This window comes from Opisthocomus hoazin, chromosome 11, assembly GCF_030867145.1.
Source record: "Opisthocomus hoazin isolate bOpiHoa1 chromosome 11, bOpiHoa1.hap1, whole genome shotgun sequence".
NCBI lineage: Eukaryota > Metazoa > Chordata > Aves > Opisthocomiformes > Opisthocomidae > Opisthocomus > Opisthocomus hoazin.
Genome location: NC_134424.1, coordinates 19,764,041 through 19,791,682, shown reverse-complemented (window position 1 = coordinate 19,791,682; position 27,642 = coordinate 19,764,041). Strand labels below are relative to the sequence as shown.

General features: G+C 51.6%; 1 protein-coding gene across 2 annotated transcripts in view; it reads right to left on the bottom strand.

Annotated features, from left to right (window-relative positions):
- Positions 1-27,642, bottom strand: part of BSN (bassoon presynaptic cytomatrix protein) — a 93,991-nt gene that overhangs the window by 42,964 nt on the left and 23,385 nt on the right. For both annotated transcript variants that reach the window (XM_075432874.1, XM_075432875.1), the window contains exon 3: positions 1,770-2,552. In XM_075432874.1, the coding sequence (XP_075288989.1) occupies positions 1,770-2,552 (783 nt within the window). The remainder of the gene's footprint in view (positions 1-1,769; positions 2,553-27,642) is intronic.

The following is a 27,642-nucleotide window of genomic DNA, read 5'->3' as shown; positions in this document are numbered from 1 at the left end:
GAAACCCTAAGACACAACACACGTGCAAGGGTGAGTTTGCCAAGGGTGTCTGAAGGCGCTTAGTCAAGAGCTGAGGGAGCCAAGACAGGGTCCAGCCTTTAAAATCTGAAATTTAATCCCAGGTGTCAGCCGGTGACCCTGAAGACAAGCGCTGGGGAGTGGTCACCTTTCCAGGGTACCTGCAGAGAGCACCATGTTCTCCAGTACAACCCAACCCCAAATTAATTTTCTAATTAATTAATTAACAGGCAGGTGCCCAGGGGAGCACATTCAAGCCACTTCATCAACCCATGAGCTTTCTGAAGCCTGGAAACACACTGTTGCCCAAGGGCATGCAAAGACAGGGCTTCAGCCCTACCCAAGAGACTACACAACGCTTGGACACCTTCTCTTCTCACCCAAGCCCTCAGGGTGAGAAGCAGGAGCAACCAGCAGAGCATTTCCATTGAAAATGGCATTATGTACAAGGCAGCAGCTATCTGACAGGTCTACACCTCCACGTGCACGCTGTGCACAGCGCCGGGAGAGCTGCTCTCCTCCACCGTGAACGTGACCACGAACAGCAGCAGCTTCAGGAAGAGGAGAAAATTACTGGGTGTAATTGAAACCGCAGGGAGGAGCTAGGGACAGAAAATGTAATTATCCGCCATGGAATGAAGCCAAGATTAGCAATCCTACTTCTGGTCATTTAAAGCTCCCATTAACTTTTGCATGTGCTGATGATACTGGTTTTGTGTCTCACTGGCTGCGAGATGCAGCACTTCCAGAAGAAAGCCCTGGGCATTCTCTTGTAATGGTCTCATATCACCTGTAGAGGAGGGCGTGAGGGTCTACCCTTAACCGAGGTCTTCTCCAAGGGTCTGGAAGATTCTCCTCCCTAACTAGCAAGGTGGGAGGAGGATGCTCCAGCTAAGCCCCAGTTGCACCACTCTCCAGGCATCAGTGGCTAGAGTTGGCTAAGGTGCCTTTTTGGTGCTTGGGAAGATGATCTGGGTGGGCATCACAACAATTCAAAGACCTCTTAGACTGTAGCTGGTGAGACTGGGTGGACCTTGGGCCACCTCAACCTCCTCCTCCTCTCCTTGTACTCCATCTCAGCAAGCTGCATGATCCCCAGCCAACTCATACCCAAACTTCCCCGTGGATATCTCCACACTCATCCTCCATTCAGCCCACTCCCCTGTCCTGCCCCCAGGCACAACGACATGGGGCCCTTTCCATCTGGAGAGGGCAGCAAACTCCAATGGGACATTGTGTGCCCTCAGCTGATCTGAAATCCTCATGCTGAGGTCCTGCCACCTTCTCACTCTGTTCCTTGCATCCTCACCATCTGAGGATGCAGGAGCTGCAGGAAATCTTTCACCAGCCTCCTCCCAAGCCTGGCCAAGGTGTCCATCCACAGCACCAGCTTGCTGGTGACCAGCACCTGCATGACCCAATTCTGTTTCATCACCCTGTCCACTGACTCCTTGGACACCTTTAGGGAGCAGTGGGCACTGCTGGGGGTACCCCGAACACACCTTGCTCTGTTCCTCACACAAAACCCAGCATGAACTCAGTGTACACGTATGAAATCCATGTCTTTGTCAGGAGGTGGAGGACCACGGCCTCCAGCCCTGGGGCTTCCCCTGGGAGAGACTTGGCTTCAGTAGCTTTTTAAAGGCTTTTTTAAGCCTTTGAAGGAAAACGCACCATCTTTTCTCGATTTTAAGTGAGGAGAGAGCACAGACCCTCGGCTCGGAAGGCACCCGCCCCGCCAGCCCCTTTACCTCCACCAGATGAGGCGTGGGGTTGAAGCCACACATGTTGCAGACCTGCTGCCGGCAGCTCGTACAGGTGTTGTAGTTCTGGGGCTCGCCGGAGCCCACGTTGATCTCCGCCTTGCAGAGGGGGCACGAGACCCTTGCTTTCGGCACTTCCTTCGGCTTGACGCCCTGCTCCAGCTTGTCTGGCTTCGAGGCTGGCGTGGCAGCAGCCCGGCCCTGTGGCCCTGAGGCTTTGGGACCGGCTTCTTTGCTGGCATCGCTGAAGACGATTTTTGGAGGCACTTTGCCAGGAGATGGCTGGCTTGGAGGGGGGGCCTCTGGCTGGACAGACATGAGCGTGCTCGCCTGGGTCAGGAGGGACGCCCCAAAGCCAAAGAGCTTCCCCGTCAGACCCTCCTGGGCTTGCTCTTGTGCTCCAGCCCCAGGGGCCGGGGCAGCAGGCTTCGCCCCCACATCTCCCGCTGTCTTTCTCTGCTCGGAGGAGGAAGGCTTGGCTTGCTGATGCTGTGGGGAGGACCTGGCCGCCTCCTGAGGTCTTGGCTGGCCTTGGCCGTGTGGTTCCCTCTGTGGTGTGGTGGGCTGAGGTTTGGGTGGCTCGGGCGGCACGGCACGGGTGGCTGGCGGGGACTTATCCGTACCTGGGGCCGGCGGGTGCTTGGCTGGGGAGTGGGAGGGGGACGGCGAAGGAGAGTGCAGCTGCTGCTGGCTCTTAGAGCGAGGAGCGGTGGTCATGTCCATCCCCAGCGCCCGCTGCATCTGGCAGTTCAAGCACAACCATTCCTTCACCTGCGAGACAAGGAGAGGACATGGGTAGTGAGCGGTGGGCAGGGTATGGCCACCAGCCAGCAGCCCCAGCACACCCTTAGGTTCAACAAACCCTAGGTAGCTATAGGAACCAGCCATCAACCCCTGAGAAACATGTCGGTGCCATGAAAAGCATCTCGCAGTCACGGCGAACAGACCCCATCTGTCGCAGGTACCCACAGCACAACACGCCGGTGCGAAAGCAAGCTTTAATTAGCTTTGGTTTGCTTCCAAGGCTTCTGCTGCAAAGCTCCTGCTAGCCACGAGGCTCTCAGCCCGCAGGCAGCACACTCCGTGCCTCTCCCGGCGGAGAGAGACCTTTCTGAGGGCTCCTGGCCCCACCATCTCCCTGAAGTCCATTTTTCCCCTCCCGCTCGGTGAGCGGAGCTGGCATGGAGAACAGCCAGGGCCCCTGAGACAGGAGCAGCGGGCTGGCAGGAGGTCCAGCGCAGCTCTCCTGAGGGATGCTGCTACAACGCATGTGTACAACTGCGACGCGCCCCGGCGCCGGCACGCTGCCCATGCTGCCGGGCACCTCCCGGGGCAAAAGCTGCCATGAGATGCTCAATGCTTCCCTGGGGCCAGCAGAGATGGCTTTTCTGGAACCGGTGCAGTGGTTGCAATATCCCAGCCAAAAATCTGGCACTGCAGCCCACGAGGGACAGCAGGGAGCGGGTTCTCCTCCCAGGATGCGTCTGCGCTGCTGCGCAGGCAAAGCACCGACTGGGGAGCAAATGGTTGATTTTCACTCTTGCCACGATGAACTTTTGGATGCAAATGAAAAATAGAACGCTTCCTGGCTAAGTGGTGATAAATGAAAGACTTCTCCCCTTGAGAGACATTCCCTGTGACACACTAATGTCTGAATTAAGTTAATTAAAGAGGCCATATGAAAGCTGTGAGCCTTCCCATACAAGGAATCCCCAGGATGCTCAGCGGCTGTGCAAATATTAATATATAGCACAGTCAGCAGGACAACCAAGTCTGCCTGCAAAAGATTTCTCCGAGACAAGCAACTGAGGCGGCAAAAAGGACCAGAGCATTCCCTAAAAAACAGCGCAGCATCCGGGACAAGCGGACCCAGAGTGTGGCACGGGCTGCTGCACGCAGCACGCGACAGCTCCCAGCCCCTGCGCTCTCCCGGGGCTGCATGCCCAGGGGCCAGCACGCACCGCACCAGACACAGGTTTTCCTGCCTTTCATCTCTGGAGCCATCTCCTCATCCCAGTGTTACGGGTCACCTGTAAGGCTCGGCTGAGTCCTCGCTGCAGAGAAGCTAACCGCCCCATCGCCTCGCCCAGCCCCATGTCTCCAGGTCTGCGTCGCCTTCTGGTCCTGCAGTTGGAGGCACGGGTGCTGCTCAACTGATTCATAACCCGGCCACAGGGTTTTTTCCCCCTGCACTCCAACCACAGGCATGTTTTGACCTTTTCCTGCTCACAGCAGCTGCCTGCAGAGACGCAGACCGGTGTTTCGGCAGGTACTGTGATGGGACAGGCTGGCTAGTCCCCGAGGGGGGATGTAGATGTGCCCTGAACCCCTCCTTACAGGCCCCCTCCCCAGGAGGGCTCTCAAAGCCCAACCTTCAAATAATAAACTTTTTAAAATAGAGGAAATTCAGATCAGCTGGAAAAGATGTATTAAAATTAAAGAGGAGTGCATGAACAAACCTCTGCCTGCCCACTGTGCCCCATCCGCTCCCTGCCCAGCACCTGCGGGGCTGGCTGGGCTGCAGAGCGCTCTGCATCGCCTCTTCCTCTCCAGCAAAGCTCTTCCCATCACCTTACAAGCCTGGCTGTGCATCAGCTCTGTGCTCTTCTCAGCCTCCACTGTGCCTGCTGAGCTCCCACGCCACTCTCCCCACCAGCTTCTGCTCAAGTGTTTCGCTTGGAGCCAACTGAAAAGCAGCCTCGATTTTTCCTCAGCAATTTTGCGCTGCATCGTTGTTTCTCCAAGCCGATCCAAACAAGCCACATTATATTTAGTTCCCAAAAATATTGCCTTAGTTTTTATAATTTCTTGTGGTCTTGCTGTCTCTCTTCTGACATACAGAATTCCCTGCACTGTTTTTGCTTTCACATCCCCTGGAATTTCTTCCCACTATTCTATTTCAGGAGAGCGTCTCCTGAAATCCCGTCAGCTTTGCCCGCCATCCCCACCAGCTCCGATTAAAGGAGAACCAATCCTTTCTAGTCAGGTTCTCTCTCCCCACAAATTCCCCAGTATACGAGAAATGCAAATCTTCCCTCTCCACATAATCTCCTTACCCGCACTTTAAGACCCTCCAGCAAGGCGGAAACTGGGGGAAGAGGAGATCTTCCCAAACCCGCCGGCGGGACTGGCTGCATCTAGATTTTACAGGACCGTGACCACAAGGTACGCAGCAAAGGACACGCTCCACTCTCTTGGTGTTGCGTCGTCTGTATTTACTGTAGCTTGGCACGAGCTTTAGCTTATTTTCTGGAACTGGAAAAATACTTTGCCGCTCTCCTGCACAAACTTCCAAACAACCAAACAAAATACTGAGGGAATTCCATTGATTGTCCTCGACTGCCTGCCAGCTTTAACGAGAAGCCAGCGCTGCCGATGAATACTGAACAGCTCACAGCTCTGGCTCTGCTGGTTCACCCCCTGCCCGCACCACACATGGTGCCCGCTTTGCCCCTGGCCAAGACATGTGCTGGAGAACTGCTCCCCGGGCATCAGCCCCGGGTCCCACGGCCACATGAGCTGCCTACTGCCCATGGACAAGCCCACCAGCCGGGGAACAAGGTGACAGACAGAAAAAAGCCAAGGGCTTTCAGAAGGGATAGAAACCATCAAATTGCTCTTGGTGACTTGGTAAGCAGCTGCTGAGGAACATCTGTCCTGAGGAGCAGCAGAAAGCTGCAGGGAACACAGCGGGGCAGCACACTCCTAGAGCAAGCATTTGAAATGTAAATTTAGCTGGGATTATCACAAATTGCCTGACCAGCCTCTACCGATGCAACCAATGACACAACATGTGCATTACACAGATCAAAGACGACTTCAGGGATCCTGGAGGGAAGACAGTAAAGAGGAAGGGCCAAGTCGTCTTGCCAAAGCTCCTTCCCCCAAGAAACAGAAAGGAGGATGGAAAAGCCTGGGCGTAAATCTTTAGTAATCCAACCCCTGAAAGATCTGATTTGGTGGGAAATTGAGCAAATAAGACAAAATAGATGAAATCGTGGAGTATTCGGCTGGCTTGCACTGCCGTCCACTGAACACTCCTCTTCTTGCCTGCAGACTCACCATGCACGGGGAAGATGCTCAGAAAACAGTACAGAAATAGGGGCAAGAATAGGAAAAGAATAATTTATCCTACTGCTTTTTCATCACTGCTAACTGCCTGGGTAAGGGTAACTAGCAAAATAAGATGTCTATCAGTCAGAAAAATCCCAAATTATCAAAAATTCTAGCTCCAGCTCACCTTCTGGGAATGCTGAACTTGCCTTTATACCCCAAAACAAGGTGGGGGGTAAAGCTGTGCTCTTTTGAATAGCCCGAGACTGGCTGCTCAGAGAATGCTAATCTCCTTCACCCCAGGAAAGCTGACCAAGGAAAATACTGAAAAATACAAAGAAAATGGGGATGTAGATGATAGCTCTGAAATCAAACAGATGCCTCCATGAAGGGCGAACGAGGCCAGCTAAAAGCAAAGGTGGCTGCTGTGCAAAACGAAGGGCACCATTACAAACCTAAAATCAGCATGTATCGGAGCTCAGCACACCACCATCAGCCAAGAAGCTGTGAAGTGCTTAAAGCGCGTGAAGAGAGGAAGAAGTCTCTTGGGAGCAGTAGGAAGGATTGGTCGAGGGCATTAGGGACAAAGGCCATCCTAGAAAGGACAAGGGTCCATCACTGGGTGGAGATGGTAAAGCTGTTAAAGAGACTAATATGACAGAAGTGCTGTAATTACGGCCGTTGAACGTTTGGGAATAAGCAGGATAACTCTCATTATAAGGATGAAGCGTTTCCAACTTAGCAGCAAGCGAGAAGAACATTCAACAACATCTACCAGCACCAGAAGATATTTAAATTTGGCAGATCCGAATAATTTTGCATCCAAGCGACCTAACAGAGCTAAGAAAACTGCTGCGTGCTGATGTTCATTTTTAAGAGGAAATTATAGCAGACTGGACGAGCTTGAACATCCAAGAGGGTAGAGGTATGCCCTAGAGAGCTAGCCAGACATCCATCCAAGACAGAAAGACAGCGCTGGATTCACGCAGCAGAGAACTGAAGGGCATGCATAGATGCCAGTCAACGTGGTTTTAGGAAATTTAGGTCATGGCAAGCAAACCTGACTTTATTCTCTGCATATTTGATATTAGTAATGCACAGAAGCAATACCCTTGATGTCCAAAAGGTGTTTTGACCTAGTAATGCATGACACGCTGATAAAAAAAAGCACTATCAAATATGAATAGTGAATATACTAAATGGTTTTCAGAGTAGTTACCTGGCTGGTCTGGGAGACAACCAGGATTCACCACTGCTTAAGTAGCTCACTATGGCCAACCCCACTCACACACAGCAGATTTTGGTAAAATGATAAACATCGACGAAGATGAGTCTCTGCTGCCCGGCAAACCTGCGCTCGCTCCGTGCGGGGAGCCCGGAGCAGGGGTAGGAGTGAGGGGGTGGCTCAGCCTCCTCTTCCAGCACAGAGGGACTCCTTCCAGAGCCCCCAACGGTTCCACACCGACATTTTCAGGAGATTAGCAAAACACTGCGGGAGATATAGACCGGATCTGCGAGAGTGATTCTAGGGATGCAGAAAATGTCTGAAATGAGAGAATTAAAGAGGTTGATCTTTTTCGTTTATCAAAGAGAAGATTAAGAAGTGACTTGATTACGATACAGCAGCACATTCAGTGGAAACAATATCAGGTACTAAAAGGTTCTTAATTAGGCAGAAACAGGCATAAAAAGAACTAATGACTGGAAATGGAAGCCAAATATATTAAGCATCACTTTTAAGAGCAGATGTTTCTAACCATTAAAGCAAATTATACACATGCTGTTGGGCTCAGCAGAAGACTCAGGGAGGTAAAGCTTGCAGGCCTTTCATCTATAGGGTATTTCATACCCATACTGAGCTCCAAAGCTTTGAAAGTTTGAACCACCCCATCTTTACGGACGTTTGGTACGCCTGCATCCAACACCTGACCGCAGGCAGCACCTGATGCACCACGACCACCAAACTTACCCTTCCCACCGCAAGCCCCGCGACATCCCAGACTGCTCCGCTAACCCCCCTCCCAAATCCAGCTCCTCCCTAACGTGCGGACGGGTCTGCAACCTGCAGCGCTTGCGGGGTCGCTGCTGCCAGCTGTGCCTCCCCCTCTCGATGCCGTCCCGCAGCTGCGACCAACCAACCATTTGCAAATCCCATGAGGGATGAAAACTTTCCAGCCAGCATTTCCTTAAAAAAAACCAAACCTGTAGGCAGGAATACGCACAGCACACGCTGGCTGTGCCCACTAAACACCAGTAAGAATTCTAGACGGGCACACGCGTGGCGGGCCAGATCCTGACCCTCTGCAGAGGGTCGCAGTACAGGAGAGCAGTGGCTTGCACGGGTACCTGCAGGGGACCAAAAAGCATCCTTGTGCGCTGCAGCTGATCGATCCCTCCAGAAGAACACCAAGAAAAGCACCCAGTTAAAAGTGATCTGAAACGATAGAGACAGCTTGGGCTTGTAAGGCTTCGAAAGTTATTCTAACACCACCTATTTTCAGAAACGATGTGGAAACAGTCCGTCCCCTGAATTCGTTATCAGCAGATGCACGGGAGCGCTGGTAATGTGCAGGCTGTTTTGTTCTCCTGAGGTAAGACAATACCAATACAGCTCTAAAAGTATCCTAAGTATAGAGTTCAGCCTTTGCAGTAGACGGGAGGAGTTTTAAAATGAACTGTAAGCAGAAAGACTTCTTAACTGAACATTCAAGATCTCTTCAAGCCAAAATTTGGGATTATAATGCAGAATAATGCTGTCTCTGCTGAGGGTTGGTTATTTTGGACCATTTGAAGGTCATCCAGGACACTATCTTACTACCTAAAAATAATAAACCCCAAAAGAATAGGAGAGCATTAGACAACCATATTTAAGAGATTCTGGAGACTTGAGTCCGCATGGTTCCTCACCAGCTCTGCCCATTTACAACACCTCACTGTGGCCAAAGCCATCTGACCGTGCTATACGACCCTGTGTCAGAGGGGGCCGTTGGGCACTGCAGGAGCACAGTTCATCTGACCTGCTTTAGATGATTATTTTAGGCTGAGAGGAACAGCCCCCAAGTCATCTCAAGCCAAGCATGGTCAATCCCTTCCAAAGTGGACCGCTTTGAACAGGACGGAGCAAACGAGCTTTGCTCAGCAGAAGAGACAACCCATCCTCCTCTGGTATGAGACAACAGGGTGCACAACTAGCTGAAAAACGAGAAGCCAACTCCGTGGGAAATCAGAGGACAAAAGGAGCATAGGTTTTCTCCGAGTTGCCCAAGACACTTGTATGTAATACTCCACAAAACTGGAGATCCTGAAAAAACATATTTGGGAAGAGAAAGACAGCAAGCCTACGGCAGGAGCTCTTCGACTCTGAGAGCCCCAGGCTGGCGCCTGCCCCAGAGCCACCTCTCACAAAGCCAAGCCCCAGCAGATGCCCCCAGCAGCAGGGTCACAGCTCCCACCTCTGCCTTTCACAGCCACCACTACGGCCAGAACTATGTGAGTATAAAAATAACTAAAAGCTGGATCTGGGTAACAAAGGTACTGTGTTAATCAGGCTAACAGGGAGGCTCCGTGCCAAGATCGCTGACTGGATGAAGAAGGGTTTCGTTCATGGGTGCTGCTGGCTTATCCTGGAGGAGCACTGCAGCAGCCGGGCCGCTCCCGAGAGCCGCCAGCGACCTGCCCGAGCGTGTCCTCACGCGCCTTCAATCCATCAGCTCTGCCTGCAGACGAAGAGCCGTCGTCTCACGCAATCAGCCAGCCAGCGAAATGTTCCCTTCCCCTCCATGCCTCCCGGGCCCGCTCGGCAGCAGCTCTCCGGGGAGCACGTCTCGCGTTTTACATTGTCACGCCGAACTCTGCCAACGCCGCGTACCCCGCGATTAAAGCGACATCCCGGTCCAAGGGAAGCGGCAGCCCTCGGCTCGAGAGCAGCAAGCTGCGGCGGGGACCGGGACACTGCCAGGCAGGCAGGAGGTGGGAACGGCTGCAGGAGAGCAGGGCAAGCTCAGCAGAGCCTGGAAGAGCTGCTGATGCACGGAAAAAGCTAAAAGCACTGCGTGGAGAAAGCTTCCCACACCATCGCAGACTGGCGTACGACAAATACAAATACGTGTCTTACTCTGAAGTTTCGGGTTTGTTTTTTACAGCACAACTATCGCCGATTTCTCCCACGGCGATGCAGGGACAGCTTGCCATGAAGCTCACATCGAGGGTAGGAAAAGCAGCCCCTGTTGCGTGGATCCACGCACAGTCGGCGTGCAAACGGAGCGAGAAGCCTGCAAAGCATCCCGTGGGAGGCTGCAATGTGGCGTATCAGCCAGGGTCTGATCTGGGGGGTGGGGGGAATGGATAATCACAGGAGATGAAGTCTCCTAAGGCACCTCTGGAGACCACGTGTGGCCCTAGGTGCAGGAGCTGTCGTGTGTCTGTGGCCGTGCCGCATGCCAAGACATCCCCAACATTCACGGTGCATCCAGGTGGAGAGGAGGCGGCTGCAAGCATGCAGGCAGCGTGGGCTGAAGCTTCCTGGTCCAAATCTACAGCACAGTGAGGAGCACCCAGGGCTCCAGGGGAACTGTACAATTAGGAGTGTTTCGGCACTTAATTGACAGGGGAACTGGTCACCGAGGCATTTCTGAAAAAGGCCACCTTATGCTCATCTTCATCTTCAAGCATCTCAATACAAATAAAACCTAGTCCTTAGCACTCTTGCCCAGAAGGTGAAGCCACCAAAGCCGTCAGTAATCTTCCTGCTAATGCTTGCCAGAAAATAATCAACTTGCTCGCTTGCTGGCGAGCGAGAGGAACCAACCCCCAAACTCCTCTCCTTCACTGCAAACAACAGATGGGAAACCGCGTTTGTCCAGAGAGCCGAGCTGTGGAATCAGACAGTGCCATTTCATCCTATTAGTCACTCCCTAGCCAGTTTCCTTGTCTCTAGCTAGCGCTCCCCAAACCCACCGAAGGCTGCCAGAGCAAGAGCTCCTCTCCCCAAAGGGCGTCGGGATGCACCGACCCACACGAGGCTCTGCAGACCCTCTGGGTTTCAAAGATACCCTCCAGCTCCCGTGCCTCGCTGCGCTGACGACCTTTACCCACGCCACGCAGCCACCGATGCAGAGATGAACCAAACGTCCGAAGGAAAATAACGGCACGCCGAACGGCTTTGTCACTGACCTCGATCCGCCATCATGCGCAGGACGCCGCTCCCCCAGCAGCAACCCTCACGGCCAAGGCGGTGATCGAGCTGCCGGCTCCTCGGGAAGCGCAAGCACCCCGCTCCCCGCTGCTCGCCCTCGCTGGCGGAGAGGAGCGGATGGGCAGGAGGAAACCTTTCCAGACCCAGCGCTGCTCCTCGGCTCCCCCCGAGCACGGGTGCCCCCGCCAAGGCAAGGCACTGCCGAGCTGCCACCACCCGAGGCGAAGGGACAAGCCCTTCCAGCTCATTAGGGAAGGCTTCTCCTGCAATTTGCCGCCTCACTAGCTCCTGTTTAGACAGCCTTTGTTCCCCGTCCGCAGGAGCGCATGAAAGGTTTGGACGGCTGTACGTGCTCAGGGGATGCTGTCCCCGGGACTTGGTCCGGGGGGGATTGCAAAGAGCTCACCCTAGGTTTCAACCTCTTGAGCTTCGCACGCCGATGTGCTCTAAGTGCAGCCCCAGGTCCCCTCCCGCTCCGTAACGCGGGGCTTCCACGCGAGCCCTCGCGGCCAAGGAAAGCCTAATGGCTTGCTTCGCCTTTTGCTGCTCCCGCGCCCTGCCGCCAGCCGAAGGACGGCCGGCCAGAGTAACAGGAGCCTCCGGTCCTGCTCGCTTGTTGTCTTCTGCAGAACCAAAATAGCAGCCTGGGAGGGAGTAGGGGAGCTCAAAACTTTCCATTCACCAGCACCTCCTGCCCAAAGCAGGACGAGACCTCAAAACACACGAGGCCATGAGGTATCTCGGCGTGCAAAGGGGGTAAAGTGGCTACCCAGTACAGCAGGGTGCCAGTCATCGCTATAAGGCTACACAGAGCACAGGCTGCTCTCGATAAACAGACGTAAAACAGATTACAAGCAGCTCAGTTTCCTATAGGTAACACAGAATAAAATCATCCTTTGCTTACTTCACAGCTCCACATTTATCCGGTTATGAGTGGTCTCGGTTGCAGCCTTGCCCACGAGTTTCTGGCTCCTTTGGGAACCGTCCTGCACAGTTACAGCAACAGGAGATAGTGGCTGTAGCTCAGGGACTAAACTAAACGCACTTGAATATTTGAAGGTCCTTTTACATCCCAAACTTGGCATTACCTCGGCGGCACCGACATCTGAGCGCGGCCCAGCAGCAGTCAGGCTGGAGAGGATGGGGATCCTCCGACCCAGTCGCAAGCATCTGGGGTGGAAGTTTTGGAACAATAACGAGAATCCTGGTGCCAGCATAAACAACCCGCAGCATTCTCGGAGACGGAGTTGCTGACCAGGTGCTACGGCCTCAACATTTTCTCCAGACTGAAGGCGCCATGTTAGGTCTCGTTGTCCCGGGGCAATACGGATTTATGAGTGAAGCTGCTGGAACGAACAACCTCTGCAAACGAACATACCGGAGTGGATCAATGCATCAAAGCAGAACGTATTTTCCATCTCCCTTTTTTTTTTTATTATTCTGGATTAAACATGGAATAAATGCTCTTGTAGAATTAAAGGCCTGAAGACAGACAAGTCATTGCACAATCTTTTTACATACCTAAACAGATTTAATTGCTCAATTACTCCAGATAAACATGATAAGTTCCCTGCCATGAATAATTTATAACCCAGCTAGCCGCACGATCTACGAAATACAAATCTAGGACTGTGGCAAAGGAAAAGTAAGCAGATGCCATGATCCTGAGACACCCCAGCTTGTTACCAAGCCCTGGCCAAAGAAGCAATAGTGGAGGCTGCCCAGGGCAGGTCAGATCTTGCCTGAAATCACTGAGACAGCCCTTACCCTCATTCTGGGTTATTGTGTGGCTGGATGCAAATATTGAACAAATTCAATAGGCACACGGTTTGGATGGGCACCTGGGAGGAGACAGGCACAGAGCATCCCCCCTTCTGTTCACAGACACTGCTGGGTGTCCCACACAGTCCTCCCCGGGAGCTGGCTGTGCTGGTTTCTCCAGGAATCTCATTAGATGATCGTGATGGAGCTTGAGAGCTGCAGCAAAGCCCAGCGAGATGCAGTGCACTGGAGGATGGAGGCCCGCCGGGGCTATCCCAAGGGACAGCACTCAGGACACCGTGAGGAGGGGGAATGAAAGTTCCCGTCAGCCAGGGCTTACCACGCTCGGATAGAGGAGATCCAAGAGAAGGTGTCCAGAAGGAGAGCTAATCCCAAACCCATGGCGAAGCCATCCCAGGCAGCCCCCTCCGCACGGCAGAGGGGTAACGAACCGCAGTGCCAAGCACCGCTTGGCAAAACTGCTGTACCAGCCACACACCGACCAGTCAGAGGGGCAGATGCCACCTCCACCACGCCCAGACGAATGCAGAAGGCTTTCCCACAGGGCTCGGGGCCCTGTCATAAACCTTGAGCATCTTTATGACTCCCTGAGAAGCAGAAGAGAGGTGCTGGTGGGTTCCCTCCAGCCTGGGCACCCAGCACTGCCTCTCCCTGCTCCGCTCCCCGCTGTTTCTAACAGATGCTCCTGTGTCTGGGTTTTATTTATGCCGCTGCTTCGTTCCAACAAACTCCCACCAAAGGCTTCAGGATTTCACCCTGTCCTCCAGCAGCGAGAACAGAGGGCTGTAAGGGCCTCGGACAGGTTTTGGCTCCATGCTCTGCCCCGGGCAGGATCAAACAAGCCTGCGTCACTGCCGACAGATGTTTGTCTAATTTGGACTTTAAAACTTCCCGTCACTTGTGGATTTACTGGGTGGGCAGTGAAAGGCGGAATAAAGGGGCTTTGGCTTAACCATCCGAACTGCTAGAAAACCTTCCCAAAACATGACGCTAAATCTTCCTTCCAGTCTAAGTCCATTACTTGCTGTCCTACAGACCACAAACACTGAAGAGCAGCTATTTTATTCGGTAAAAACAGCCTGCCAACAGCTTCTCCACCAAAGGCATCCACTGGTGGAAGCACATCCCAGCATAGCACCAAGGCCCCAACATGCAAAAAGTCTCCTAGAAGCGACCAGTCACCACCTTCAAGCTGCAGAACTCTTGGTCGTGGTCTCCCCAGGGCTCCATGGCACCTCGATGGCCTTCAGACCCAATTAATGGTTTTCTGCAGTTTCCATGTGTTTTTAGGAGCTGCTTAGGCAGTTTTGGAGGGCCACGTGCTATGAAAGGAGATCAGCCTTGCATGGTCCCATCAAAGGAGCCTACAGACCACCTGCCCCCAGACCCACCTCCTGTCTCGCCTTCTTCTGGAGAGACCCACTTGGCTGGGCTTGGCGCCTGAAACAGGCTTACAGGTATGGCCATAAACACCAGAAACAGCTCATCCAGTCACCAGCTACCTATTTTAATGTACATGAATAGGCTTTTGGTGTCGGAATTCCTGTCCCCACTCAAATGCACCTGGACCCAGCTGACAAGTCATCATCTACTAACTAAAATATATTAATTCTGACACAAAATCCTGCAAACAATTAGAATTCGAACAGATACCTTGAAAACCACATCACTGTTAATTGGGTTTTTATAGCCATTATACGCCCTTCAAGAAGGGGATACTTAATTGCAAGCCAATCTACAACAGCAATCACTGTGTCTTCAAAGAAAAAAAAAACGGTAGTTGCAAAGTAAGATTAAAATCGGTCATTCAAATCATGATTCCTTGCATGCTGATCTAGAGTCATTATTGCCATGGAGATCTAAACTGATACACCCTGGAAAGGTGAATAAACCCTTCATCAGAAAGAACCCTGCTATTCGAAAGGCTGCCTCTACTATCACCACCCAAGCTAAAATACGAAGCTGTGCAGTCAGGGGAGCTCCCTGCTGCCCTTCTGATGGGGGGCTCCAAGGATCACCACAGGGAACCCACCTGGCACCCTCGAGCCCAGCTTCAAACCCTGGCAAGCTCACAAGGAAAGCTAGCTTCATTCTGCTCAAATGAAGGGCCGAATCCTTGATGACTAAAACCAGAAGAGAAAAAATTTCAAATAGAAATCACCCAGTTAAAAAAAAAAAAAAAATTAAAATCCCAGCAGCAAATCTTTCCCCCACCTTTTTGGGCTTCTCAGTTGAAAGATCTCCAAACAGCAGCAGCTTTGGGTCAACGCGAAAAAAACCAAGCAAACAACAAAAAAACCCCAAACTCGCCATGCAAGAATTCTCCCACAAACACCCTTTTTGTGCAAACACGTCGCTCTCAACCACTGCGTTACGGCTGCCTTTAGCCCCTTCTCGCCTGCGTGGCCAGCGCCCGCGCCCCACGGAGCATGGGGAGCATCCCCCTTGCCGAGACAGCGCTCCCACCGCTGAGCTACCGCAGCACGCCTAGCACCGGCGGCTGCAGAGAAGGTGGAAAGAGAGGTGGAGACGTACTGGGCACAGCGGTGCGTGCAACCCCAAGCGATAAATACCAGGGGAATAAACCAGGTTGCTCAACTGAACAAAGTATTTCAGAGCTCCTCGATGAGGGCATCTGTCCACTCCACCACAGCCAACAACTCAGTCTGCAGGAGCGGGCCAGCATCTAATGAAATCTCAGGTTAATTTGTCAGACCAAGGAGGGGGAGGAAGATTCTCTTACATGTAAATAGCGTATTTTTGATGAAAGCATCAGGGCTGTGACAGACAGCTATCTCCAGGCAGCCATCCCACGCCTCTGGCAGGACATTTCTGCAAAGGTGCACAGTTCCTATAGCAGCATTTCTAAGTCAAGCCCTACAGCTCAACACATCGTCTGCAGGTGCCGAACGCGCCCAGCCCCTCCACCAGCACTGCGGCCGCAGCCGAGGAGCGCGCTGGACTGGGTGAGAAGCGACGCGAGCTGCAGGGCTCCGGGAACGGCACCGCTCCCTGTCCGTCCAGACGGAAAGGAAGCTACAGAGGAGCAAACCGCACAGTCCCAACTGATTTCACCCCTCTTTGATTTTCTCCAATGCCAGTTAGAAACCGCTTTTGAAGAGAAACAATAAATCTTGTCACGTTGCCCCAGCCCCAGGCAACTCGAGGGTAATTAACAGCCACGGGACTGACTCTGATCTATGGCGCATTATTTGCAGGTGAGATAGCAGGAGCGATCGCTGCTCCCTCCATTTTCAGGTCTTCAGCTGGAGAGGTCTCGCCTCTGATTTTCGAGTGTTGTGCATCAAAACCTCCAGCTGAATGGTGGGAGCCACACCGACCGCGAGCAATCAGACCCAAACTGCCTTAAATTGGGCAGATAAGAGACGGATTGGCCGGCAAGAGGGAAGCAGCAGGATCTGCACACCAGGGGGGCAAAAAACATTTTACATCCAAATAAATACCACCTTCCCACAAGCTTTTATCTGCCCGCAGCCTTTTCTGTTGGTATTAACCCCCTGCCTGGCTGGGCCAGGTCCTGGCATGCTGCAGGGAAAGGAAAGCAGGAGAAGCAGGTCCGAACCGTGGCATGCAGCGGGCGCTGGGATGCAGAACCGCACACCGTGTGTGGGCAGCCTCCGCATGGGCGCACAGCACCCCGCTCGCCCAGGGAGAGGGTCTCGCTGTGCCGAGACCTTTGCTTCCCGGTGGGATGCAGGCTGGGTGGCATGGGGCAAGCGCCTGCAGCTGGAAGACATGGGAAAAGGGGTTGGCTGGAGAAGGGGCACTTGGGGCAACAGCTTGAGCTGGCCAAAACCATCAGCAGGGGCAACGCAGCTTTCATTTTTTTTAAAAAGTAATCCAGCACCCAATGTTGGCTCTTGGTTGGGGTGACGTGGCTTCCAGATGCACTCAGTGCAGCTGTTCAGAGCCCTCCAAATGACACGTCCTTCAAAACTATCAGATCACGGGACTTTTCTGGGCAAACCTGCAAAAATTTCATGCCCAGGATCTGCAGAAAGCATTATTTCAACACGTCTCTTGGGTCTCAATGAGAATTTAGCACCTGGTATTAGTTATGGAAAATAATATTTCAGAAGTCGCTAGATTTTTTTAATTCCTAACTCAATAAAGCAATAATGATCGTAAGTAAGGGATCCCAGGAGCAGCTCAAAGACAGATGGCAGCAGCAGCATGCCTGTTCGGGTGATATTTCTCCAAGCACTCTCCAATTTGAAAGCCACAATCATATCATCTGAAAAATTAATATGGCAGGTCAGAACATAAGGTAGAGTTTGTAAAAATGAATTTCAGGGCATTAGCTGACCTGGCCCAGCATCTCAGCACTGACTTGGGACTCCAAAAAAAGACAACCAGGATGCACGTCCCAGTCTGCCAAAGGTCCCTGGGGCAGGTTGCTCAGGACTGGAGGAAACCAGCACGTCTGGGTACGAGGGCTCAGATTAACTGGGCTTCACCTTTTTGGGGGGGCCCCTCCTCTGCCTCAGCACCATGGGTCTTGCAGGAGCACGCTGCGCTCCACCAAACACCAAGGGCATTTGCTTTTCTTGAAGCTTGAAAGGTTTTGCAATCTGTAGAGTACATACCGCCCATCACGGGCAAAACAGAGGCAGGCATGCTCAAGGACAAGCCTCTCCCCACAATAAGTAGGCTCATTATTTCTGAGGAATCCAGAAATTCAGGTAATTCAACTCTCCCTGAGGTCCCCAGGGTAATTTTAGCACAGACCACTAGTTTTCAGCCAGACCTTTCCACTAGACCTGGTATTTTATCTGCCAGGCATCATACTCTGTTCACAGAGGGCAGGAGTGGCAGAGCCTTCCAGGAGAGCAGGAGGAACATGGGATGAAAAATGATGTTTTACACCTGAGAGCATGGGAGGGGCTGAGCAGAACCAATGTGTGGCCCAGAGCCACGATGAAGCTTGTTTTGGAGGAACCCCACACCCAAGGAGTTGCAGGGACATGGCCTTTCCAGCTTCCCCCCCTCCCCGTCTTTTGGCATTGGAGTACTCTGCAATTGAGAGGGGGGAAAAATTGCCAAAACAAAAATCCCAAGGGGAGTCCCCACTCCTACAGCCAAGCTTAGCAGTGCCCCCTGCTCCAGCATGCCCAGCTGCACCCCGACACGCTTGCACCCTGAGCAGGCTTTTACCAGGGAAGGCTTGCTGAGCCCGCGTTTCCTGCAAAGCTGAGTTACATGCAGTGACAAGCTCGTTTGCTCTTTGGGGACAGGGCTTCGCATAGCTGCTCGCTTGTGGCAATTAAAACGGGCAGAGCGCTGCCACCGACTCCGCTAGCCTGTGCTGCGCTGACGCAAGCGCCGTCTGTAGCGCTCTGATAAGGATATTGGGTGATTCAGAATAATCTAGGCTTTGCTGAACACATGAGCCCGAGCGTTTGCACTTCTGTTTCCATCTAACAGGAATACTGTGTCGTGCTCGTTAGAAGGGGGAGAGGGCGGCGGGAGGTAGGTGGGCACCAAAACCTCCTCTCCGTAAGACTGACAGGCACGGCTGTCCTGCCCACTGCTTGGGTCTCCTCCATGGAGGTCTTCAGCTCGGTCAGGCCAGTCTAATTCCATGGCTTGAACACAGCAAGGGCGTGACGAAGCAAGTGAGGAGGGAGCAAAAAGTCAGTGTTAAGTTTTCCTCCCATCTTGGGGGACTTTTGTGAGCCACGACTGGGCAGCAGTACTGCTGCACAAGCAGTTAGGGCTCAATTAAGATGCAGAAGATGGGCATCAAAGTGGGCAGGGGGCAAGGGAGGAAGGGGAAGGACACATCAGCCCTTCAACCTCTAAAACTGACTTCCAGGTGGTTTAGTGCCAGTTACATCCTTGCCTTAACTCATTTTGACAAACCTTTAATCCCACAGACCTGCTGCATAGTCTACTCACATCCCATTTCCACCACATCTTTCACTACTGAGCCAGTCCAACAACTTCGCTTTGATTCCACCCAGAGCAGAAAGCCAAGCCAAAGGCACAGCCCATTTACAACATGAACAGAATCCAGAACCGAAACATCCCACCCTTCGGCTGTCCTTGATCAAAAGGTTTATAGCACAGATCAAATGACATTTCAATCAGAGTTAAAATAAGCCATTTTCATAGCCCAGTTAGCACCATACCCCCCCTCAGACAAGGGCTGCCCAGGAGCACAGCTGCACATTACGTCTGCGAGATGAGGAGCTGGCTACAACAGGAGGGTGAGCTCTGGGAACAAGGCTGCACAAACTTGAATTAAAGTGGTGAGGAACACCTCAGCAGGCACAAACTGCTGTCCCACAAACACCTTACTGCATTCTCAGGGCTGTTTTCGCAAGTCTCTGATATTTTTCAGTCCACCACACTACATAAATCCCCTCTCAGCACCTACACGTGACCATGGCCAAGAGACAGACAAGAGGCAGGGTTAGGAACAAGCAAGCTGGGTTTCTGGTGATGGAAGCCCACACAGCTCTATGAAGAGCACCGGCAATTGGCTAAATTCAGGCCAAAAAAGATGCTGCCGAGATGCCACCACTTCGGCCAAGCACCGCTGTCTGTAAGGACCAGATGGACCTTGTACATTATTGTAGGCTATGGTGGTGATAGCCACACCATGGCATCTCCTCCCACGCCGGGGCTCTGCTGCCAGGCACCCCTCCGCCGCACCGGAGACAGCACCACAGGGGATGCAGAGTGGGTAACGCCTGACATCCCCCGTTAGAGCCACCCTGCTCTCTGCTGCTTGTCGAAAGACAGTAAATAGGAGTTAATTCAGCTGGGATTAACTCAGTCCCCACTGAGGCACTGACAGTGCTTGAAGTTTCCTCCTAAGCACTCCCCGAAGGCAGCGCAGCACTTTACCATGGAGCACGCATGGCAGACAGGAGCGTACAAGCGAGGGCTATGAAGCCCTGTGCACTGGCTGCTCGCTGGGATATTCTGCGTGCCATGAGCGGGATCCGGAGGGATGCTCAACCACGTGTGAGATTTCAAGTGCTCAGACGGTAGGAAAATCTTGAGCAGCATCTGCGTGAGCAAAACAGCTCCATCATCCACGGCAGGCTGTACATGATTTAATTCCTCTGCATGGGGAACTGAAAGCAAGCAGCAGACACAGCGAAGCCTTCAAAACCACGGAGAGCCTCTGACTCGGTACCCCGCTCTGCTTCGGAGAGCTTGACAGCCGCTTCCGATCCTCAGCTTGCTTTTCTTTTTAATGATAAAGTGATGTGCGAGTTGAAAGCTGGAGGAAAACCACATCTCGCCCAAGCAAACAGCTTGCCATAACTTAATGTACCGAGAGAAGGATGACGCGAGGCGGTGGTGGCTCAGCACGTGCAGCTTGCTGGGCTTGGTATTCATCAAATGACAGAAGATGCCAAGAAGAAAGCAGGCTACTTCCCAGCTCTCAGAAACAATTGGCAGTTGTTTTTACCACCCCTCTCCACCGCCGCATCGCTCTGGCATGTGGGAAGCCACACTCTCCTGTCCCCTCCAAACAACCTAACACATCACTGCGGACCATTCTGCTTGCCCGCAGTCACAGAATCACAGAATGGTAGGGGTTGGCAGGGACCTCTGTGGGTCATCTAGTCACCCCCCTGCCGAAGCAGGGTCACCTACAGCAGGCTGCAGAGGACCTTGTCCAGGCAGGTCTTGAATATCTCCAGAGAAGGAGACTCCACAACCTCCCTGGGCAGCCTGTTCCAGTGCTCCGTCACCCTCAGAGGGAAGAAGTTCTTCCTCATCTTCAGACGGAACTTCCTGTGCTTCAGTTTGTGCCCATTGCCCCTTGTCCTGTCACTGGGCACCACTGGAAAGAGTCTGGCCCCATCCTCCTGACACCCACCCTGCAGATATTTATAAGCATTTATAAAGTCCCCTCTCAGCCTTCTCTTCTTCAGGCTGAACAAGCCCAGCTCCCTCAGCCTCTCCTCGTAGGAGAGATGCTCCAGTCCCCTCACCATCCTCGTAGCCCTGTGCTGGACTCTCTCCAGTAGCTCCTCATCTTTCTTGAAGTGGGGAGCCCAGAACTGGATGCAGTACTGCAGATGGGGCCTCATTAGGGCAGAGTAGAGGACTCGTAACAGTCAGGTCCCTGCTGCCACGGCTCGCTGGCGGGGAGCTGCCATGAGCAAGACCAACCCCATTAGTCACCAGAAACCGTTTAGCCAAGATATTTCTTGACATTTTCCGCAAGTGAATTTTGCATTATTTGAATCATCTACGCGGAGCCCAGCAAAAGGCAGCATACCGGGAGGAACAGCCAGAATTACTCATGAGCTTTTTGTTGTTGTTGTTGGCTCTAACTTAAATTGGGATCTGCCGAGCAGACAAGTCGCACGGTGCTGCAGCCAGCAGTAAGCAGCCCCTGCTCGGGCTGCAGTGGGGGCCAAAAAGGCAAGCGAGCATTTATGTGGAAGAAGCCTCGGCAAGTACAAGTATGCTACTCTCCAGCTTCATATTAGTCGCTTTACTCAGTGCTAATCACTCCTTTAAAAAAAAGATAGAGCAGAAATAAATAAAAAAAGAAGTCCAAGCATGGGATAACAGCAGCATCCATCACTGCAACACTGCAGATACAGGACAAAACGAGGGCTGGGATACCTGGTGTAGGGGTAAGGGGATTAAGAGGTAAAGGGCAATGGTGAGGAACAGCTAAAATGTGGGAAATACACACACACACGCAACCTGTTGGTCCAGGTAAATAAAAATCAAGGTTTCTATCAATATTTTCTCACCATAAAACCACACACAATATTCCCTGCAATCACAAAGAGCATATTTTTAGCGCCCAGCTCCTGAAGCGATCCCGAGGAGAGCTGTAGGGCTTCTTCAGGCAGGCACATCCTCTGCAAGCGCTGGTCCTGGGCAGCCCACCCTGCAGATGCCAGCCCCGAGCCCCGGGGACGGGAGCTGCCCCGCGGCAGCCAAGCACCCTGCCCGGACGGGTGCTGCTTGGGGCGGACACAGCCCAGACCGCCGCACCCTTCCGAGAAGGCAGCAGCCATGACGAGCCCCGGCTCACGCAAAGAGCATCACACACTGCGCATACCGGTCACCGCTGGCCGAAGCGCTGCTAAAAACAAACAACAAATTGGAATAAAACTCGCATTTCTCTCCTATTGTGCAGCCTGATCCAATGGAAAATTTCTCCCGGATCTGCACTGTAATGCTAATGACAGATTTATTTTCACAGCTGTATCGTGAAGAAGGATGCTCTCAATGGGGAAATCATCCTGAAATGGGCAGCTTGACTCAGCAGCACAGGGGTCTGCCTGGATGTAGGGTACAGCCTTACCACAGACACACGCAGAGCTGACTAACACCACAGCAGCACACATCCTGCCTGCCCGAGGGCGTCCGGGGTTTCGACCTGATCACAGGAAGAAAAAAAACATACTGCTGAACTTGCTGAGAGGTGCATGGAAGGGAGGATCACTGCTTACACAGCCAGCCCTCCAGCCTCACCTCCCCACCTACCCGCTCCTCCACCACGGCCACCACGAGCACGACGCCCGGGGCAAAACCCCCAGGAGATGCCAGACCAGAGAAACACTTCTTGCCAAATATAATCCTGCTATAGGATCTGCTTTCTTCGGATGCAGCATTTTTCAGACCCAAAGCTCATTCTTTAGAACTACAATCTCTAAATACAGCCTCGCCTCTCCGCACAAGCGCAATAACGGATCTTCGAGACGCGGTGCTGCGCGCACGCCGACAGCTGAGGCCAGAGGCTGCTTCGCAGCCGGGAAAATGAATAGCCAGCGGGGTCCCAAGGGCAGGCGGAAACCTTGTCGGCTTTGCCATTCAGCAAGAGGAGCGACAGCATAAATGTCATCTGGCGGCTCCTCCTCTGCCATCACTCCCATTGCAAAGAGGTAAATCAACCTCGGAGCTGACGCACCCGGACAAAACTTGGAAATTTAGGAGATGCCACGCTAGCATCGCCCCGCAGCTTCTCAGCCAAGAACCAGGAAGGAGGGCCACTGCTTTGGTTGTTTGAGAAGGCAGAGAGAGACACAGGAGATTAAATCTCTTGGAAAAATCATGTTTAATTATCTATCGGCAAGCAATATATTCACCTGTTTTCATCCAGTCCCTCAGCACTCACCCCTTGGTGCCTCCCGAGCTCACCGGACACAGTCGGAGTCCCAGAAACCACTGCATTAATATCCAGGAAGGACGGGCAGTGTGTCAGAGCACAACATATTGTAAAACGTGGCTTCACGCCACCTAAATGACAGAAACATTAATTACAGTCGTGCTCTAATGACTTCAGGGCTACCCAGGCCACATGAGACCCGCACCCAGCTACTCCCCAGCAAACCATTTTGGCATCTATTAGACCCCAGGGCAAAACCACCGACACCAACGGGGATCTTGCTCCGCTTACACAGTGGGTGTCAGAGATCTGTTTGAACATTCAGCGAATGACAGGCAGGAGATGAGCAGGATGACAGGAAGAGATCGGGGGCTTACTGCTCTTCACCATGGCCATCGCTTGAATGTAGAACTACTAACGCCCCTGGCACAGCCCTTTGCTCGCCGGGCTGCTGAACCAGCGGTCACCAGGCAAGCCAAAGCCTCCCAAAGTGCAAATACTTCAGGCTGGGCCCTTAATTCACAAAACTTCTTCCCTCTGAGGGTGACGGAGCCCTGGAACAGGCTGCCCAGGGAGGTTGTGGAGTCTCCTTCTCTGGAGATACTCAAATCCTGCCTGGACAAGGTCCTGTGCAGCCTGCTGTGGGTGACCCTGCTTCAGCAGAGGGGTTGGACTAGATGACCCACAGAGGTCCCTGCCAACCCCGACCATTCTGTGAAACTGTGAAAAATGGGAGGTTTTACCGGAAATCGGACACTAACAGGCTGCAAGGTATAAAACCGAGGCAATGAACCAAATGAGAAATGGGCTCTTTGGAAAAGCAGCATCTGCACGCCTTCACAATTTCCCTAACATTCGGTCGTTAATTTTTTGTGAAGCCATTTGCTAACTGAATGAGGTGATGCTGTGGGCAGGCACCACTCCTGCTGCTGGAGAAGGCTTTGGACTGCAGCTGTCCCTCCAGTGCTGACGAGCCAGAGATGCTCTGCTGAGCACTGTGTCATCCCCCGCTTCCCCTAACTCCTCCCGCTCTGCTCCACTTTACCCAAATTTTCTTACGCTATGGAACAGAAAACCATCTACTGGTACATTATGATAGGATAAATACAGCCCTACACTGTACATTCATACTTACACCATCTCATTCTTCTCTCCTCAGCTGATGGTCTATTTTCCATTAATACAATTTAAACCTTTACCTAAAAAACTTCATTTTTGTGGCTATCTCATTCCACTACAGATAACTCAAGAGCTGCTGAGAGGTTCTCCTCTCCTGATAAACGGCCCTGACCTTTGGGAAACCAACCAGCAAGTTTTTAATCCTCACTGAGACTTTTTACGTTTCACTTGCCAAAGGTCCGTGATCAAAGGTTGGTGATGATCTTACATGGCACGGGGCATGTAGGGAACAGATTTAGTCTCAAATACTTTAAATATTTTATATCACATTATATTATATTCATAATGTAAAAAAGTAGATAGAATCTCTTCAATCTCCCTAAGTAGAGCTAAAAACGTGGGCCAGAACTGAAGTTTAACAAGTATCACCACTTCCTACAGTCACAAATACAGCAAACACACGCGGAACAGCTCGCAGACAAATGCAGGGACTTTGAAAAAAACAAGCATTTGGGGAAGAACATACATGTATAAATATGCTTTTTTTCATTATGGGGAAAAAACCCCTATTGCATGCCTCTGAATACTTCTGAAACTGCATCTGCTGAACATGATTTCAAATTGAAAAAAGCACAACAGAAACATAAGGAAGAATGCAAAGATTTTCTATAATCCCAAAGCAGCTCTGAGTAGACCTATCAGGCAGCCAGACATTTCGAGTTTCATTTCAGCACTAAAACACGTATTTTAATGCTGTGCCACCGCTCTTGATTAAAACCAAAACCAGGTTCTACACTGCTTCAGTTTTGCACCGAGAATGGGGAGGAAATGAATTAAAAGAAAAAAAATTAAGAGAATACAGAAGAAAAAATTAATTTCTCAAATTAGCAATGTGCAGTGGCACTTCCAAACCCCAGAGGAACAGAAAGGATGCCTGCAGGTTACTCCTTATGATGCCAAACAGAGCAAATCCAATCAGATGAACACGCTGCAGGATCAGTCAGGCGAAAGCCACAGGAGCAGCATTACAAAGTGCAAGATGTATAAAAAGGGGATTTTCTAAACCTATTGTACTGGCTTGAAACGGAGCTATTTTCCCCCGGAGGAGATGACAGCCTTGCTGGCACGGTCCTGCGGAACAAGCTGTCCAAAAAAAACCTTCAAAGACAACACAGAGAAAAACTAGAAAAAAGTTTTAATGGGAAATTAAAAATCCAACTAGAATGTTAGGGTTGCAATATTGCATTTCAAATAACACATCTCCACTCAAAAGCCTACTTCCTACACAGGCGGGTAAGCAAACTGTTAAATTTTGCCACGCTATTTCGTAACTGCTTTTCTTTGACGGTGCCATCATAGCTCCCTGCTTCACGTTTCCCCCTGTTTAAAATAACCGTTTATGGCAAGAGCGCTGACCTTCAGGAATAAGTGAATGAACGAGAAAACCAGCACGCCACCAAACTGAACACGATGACAGCGGCTGTTTCGGAACGTGGAGATGAACAGAGGGAAGAATACGATTATCTACACATGAAATATTGACTGACACCGGCAGCAGACAGTAACTTCTGTTTGCCCAGTCTTGTGAAACAAGAACGAGCTGGTGCTCAAAGGAATAAAAACACAGTGAATTAAAAAAAAAAAAACAGAAAAGACTTTTTTTTCCCCCCCCTCAGCAAGCAATCAACTCCAGATGCCATAGAGGCCAACTGCTTCGTCATGACAGAAATTCATTGCTTGCCTGTAAGACAAAGTGACCACCAAGCCACCTGAAAAAGAATAAATTAGAAGACAAAGAAAAATAGTATTTCAAAGGAATGTACACGCTTCTGGGCAGAGTATCCCCTAATTGTTAAGCTAAGGCGTTTTGCTAGAGGGTACCGTTAACCCTCCTCTGAAAAAGCTGCTCTTGGTACTTGCAAGCAGCAGGATGGAACGTGAGAGACTACAGCTCATACACTAAATCTGTTGTTGTTATTTTACTTATATAGAGAGATAAATAAAACCTATTTTATAATGTGTGTGTGTATATATATATAAAAGACACTTCAAGCTTACATAAACACCAGGCTCTCAACAGGTTTTCTGTAGTCAATGCCCATGGCTGTGTTATACCCAGCCACCACCAGAATTCCCACCTTGCCCCAGCTGCGGTTTCTGGCAGTCCCACGGGTTGTGCAGTTTTGGTTTTCTTGGGTTTGGTTTTCTCAGCAAATGTGATATTTTTGATTATTTAACCCCGCTAAAAAGTGGAAAGAGAAGTTCCAAATCTCTGTCTACTGCAGCACAAAGCAGGAACATCAACTATTCAGGTGAAAATGTATTCACAAGGAAAGGCAGATGGGAGGTAACACCCCACAAATCACCCCAGCAGCAGCCCTGCGCGGCCGCCCCGCAGCACCCGCAGGGTTTGAGGGACCAGCCCAGACAGATGCTTTGCCCTGTGAGGAACGTCAAGCAGCGGAGCAGGTGGGACCTGCAGCTCCATCCTCGGGCATTTCCCAGACCAACCGGACAAAGCCTGGAGCTCCCTCACCCGATCTCTGCTCTGAGCAGAGGATGGACTGGGTGACCTGTGGAGCTCCTTTCCAACCTGGCTCCTACCACCAAGAAAGAGAGCAACCTCCAAGCTGCCCCCCGTTAACCCTTTTCAACAACACCTTTTTACCTCAGACACCTTTTCGTGTGACTCCGGAGCAGCACCACCAGCGATTCTTCCAAGGAACACCAGTCACATGCCAAGCAGGCAGTAACCACCGTCGCTCCGCAGCCAGCCCACCACACAGGCTGCCAACACAAGCTGCAGACAGCAATCTTGGACAACTGTTCTCATCCCCCAGCTCCCTCAGCGACCTACTTACAAGTCATAAGGTTGCTTGCTGCTGAAATGCATATGAAACCCAGAACAAACAAAAAACAACCCGTATCTTTTTTCATCCCAGGTCCAATTTTTCAGATTCGATGTTTAAAAATGCTTGGCAGTCAACCACATTTCAGAGAGCACAGAGACCTAGAGATGCTACGAGATGGCCTAGAGACGCTCAGCAGAAACTCCGTGCACACACATTTTAACACGAGTATCTGCAGGAGAGACACGGGGTAGGGGCCACTGCAGGAAAGCTCTGGGGGCAAGGCAGTGGAGACAGGTCCAGGCTGGCCAGAAACTGAGCAACTGGTCCATTTTTGTTTGTTTATTTGCTCTTGAACTGCTACTTTTCCAAGTAGTTGGTCAACTTTCAATGCAATGTTTGGACAACAAAATAACTGTTTAGCAAATCAATCTAAGTGAAACAGCAGGAGCCTGAATTTCCACCTGAGGGCCCTTTGTTAAGGTCTGAGACCTTATACTGATCTTCACAGGGGCAAGTACCTCTTTTATAGGTACAAAAGCAGAACCCAGCTAATTATGTCTCACTAAACCAGACGTATCTGCTACCCCACCTCTCCTTTCACCGGGAAAAGGGACTGGAAGGCAGGAGCCTCTCTCAAACAACGGTGTTTAGAAACCACTCTGTCTGGACCAAGCGTTGTGTGCCTATCAGAAACAGCTACTGGCAGCAACACATGGGTACCCAGGGGACTTCAGTGCCCGAACC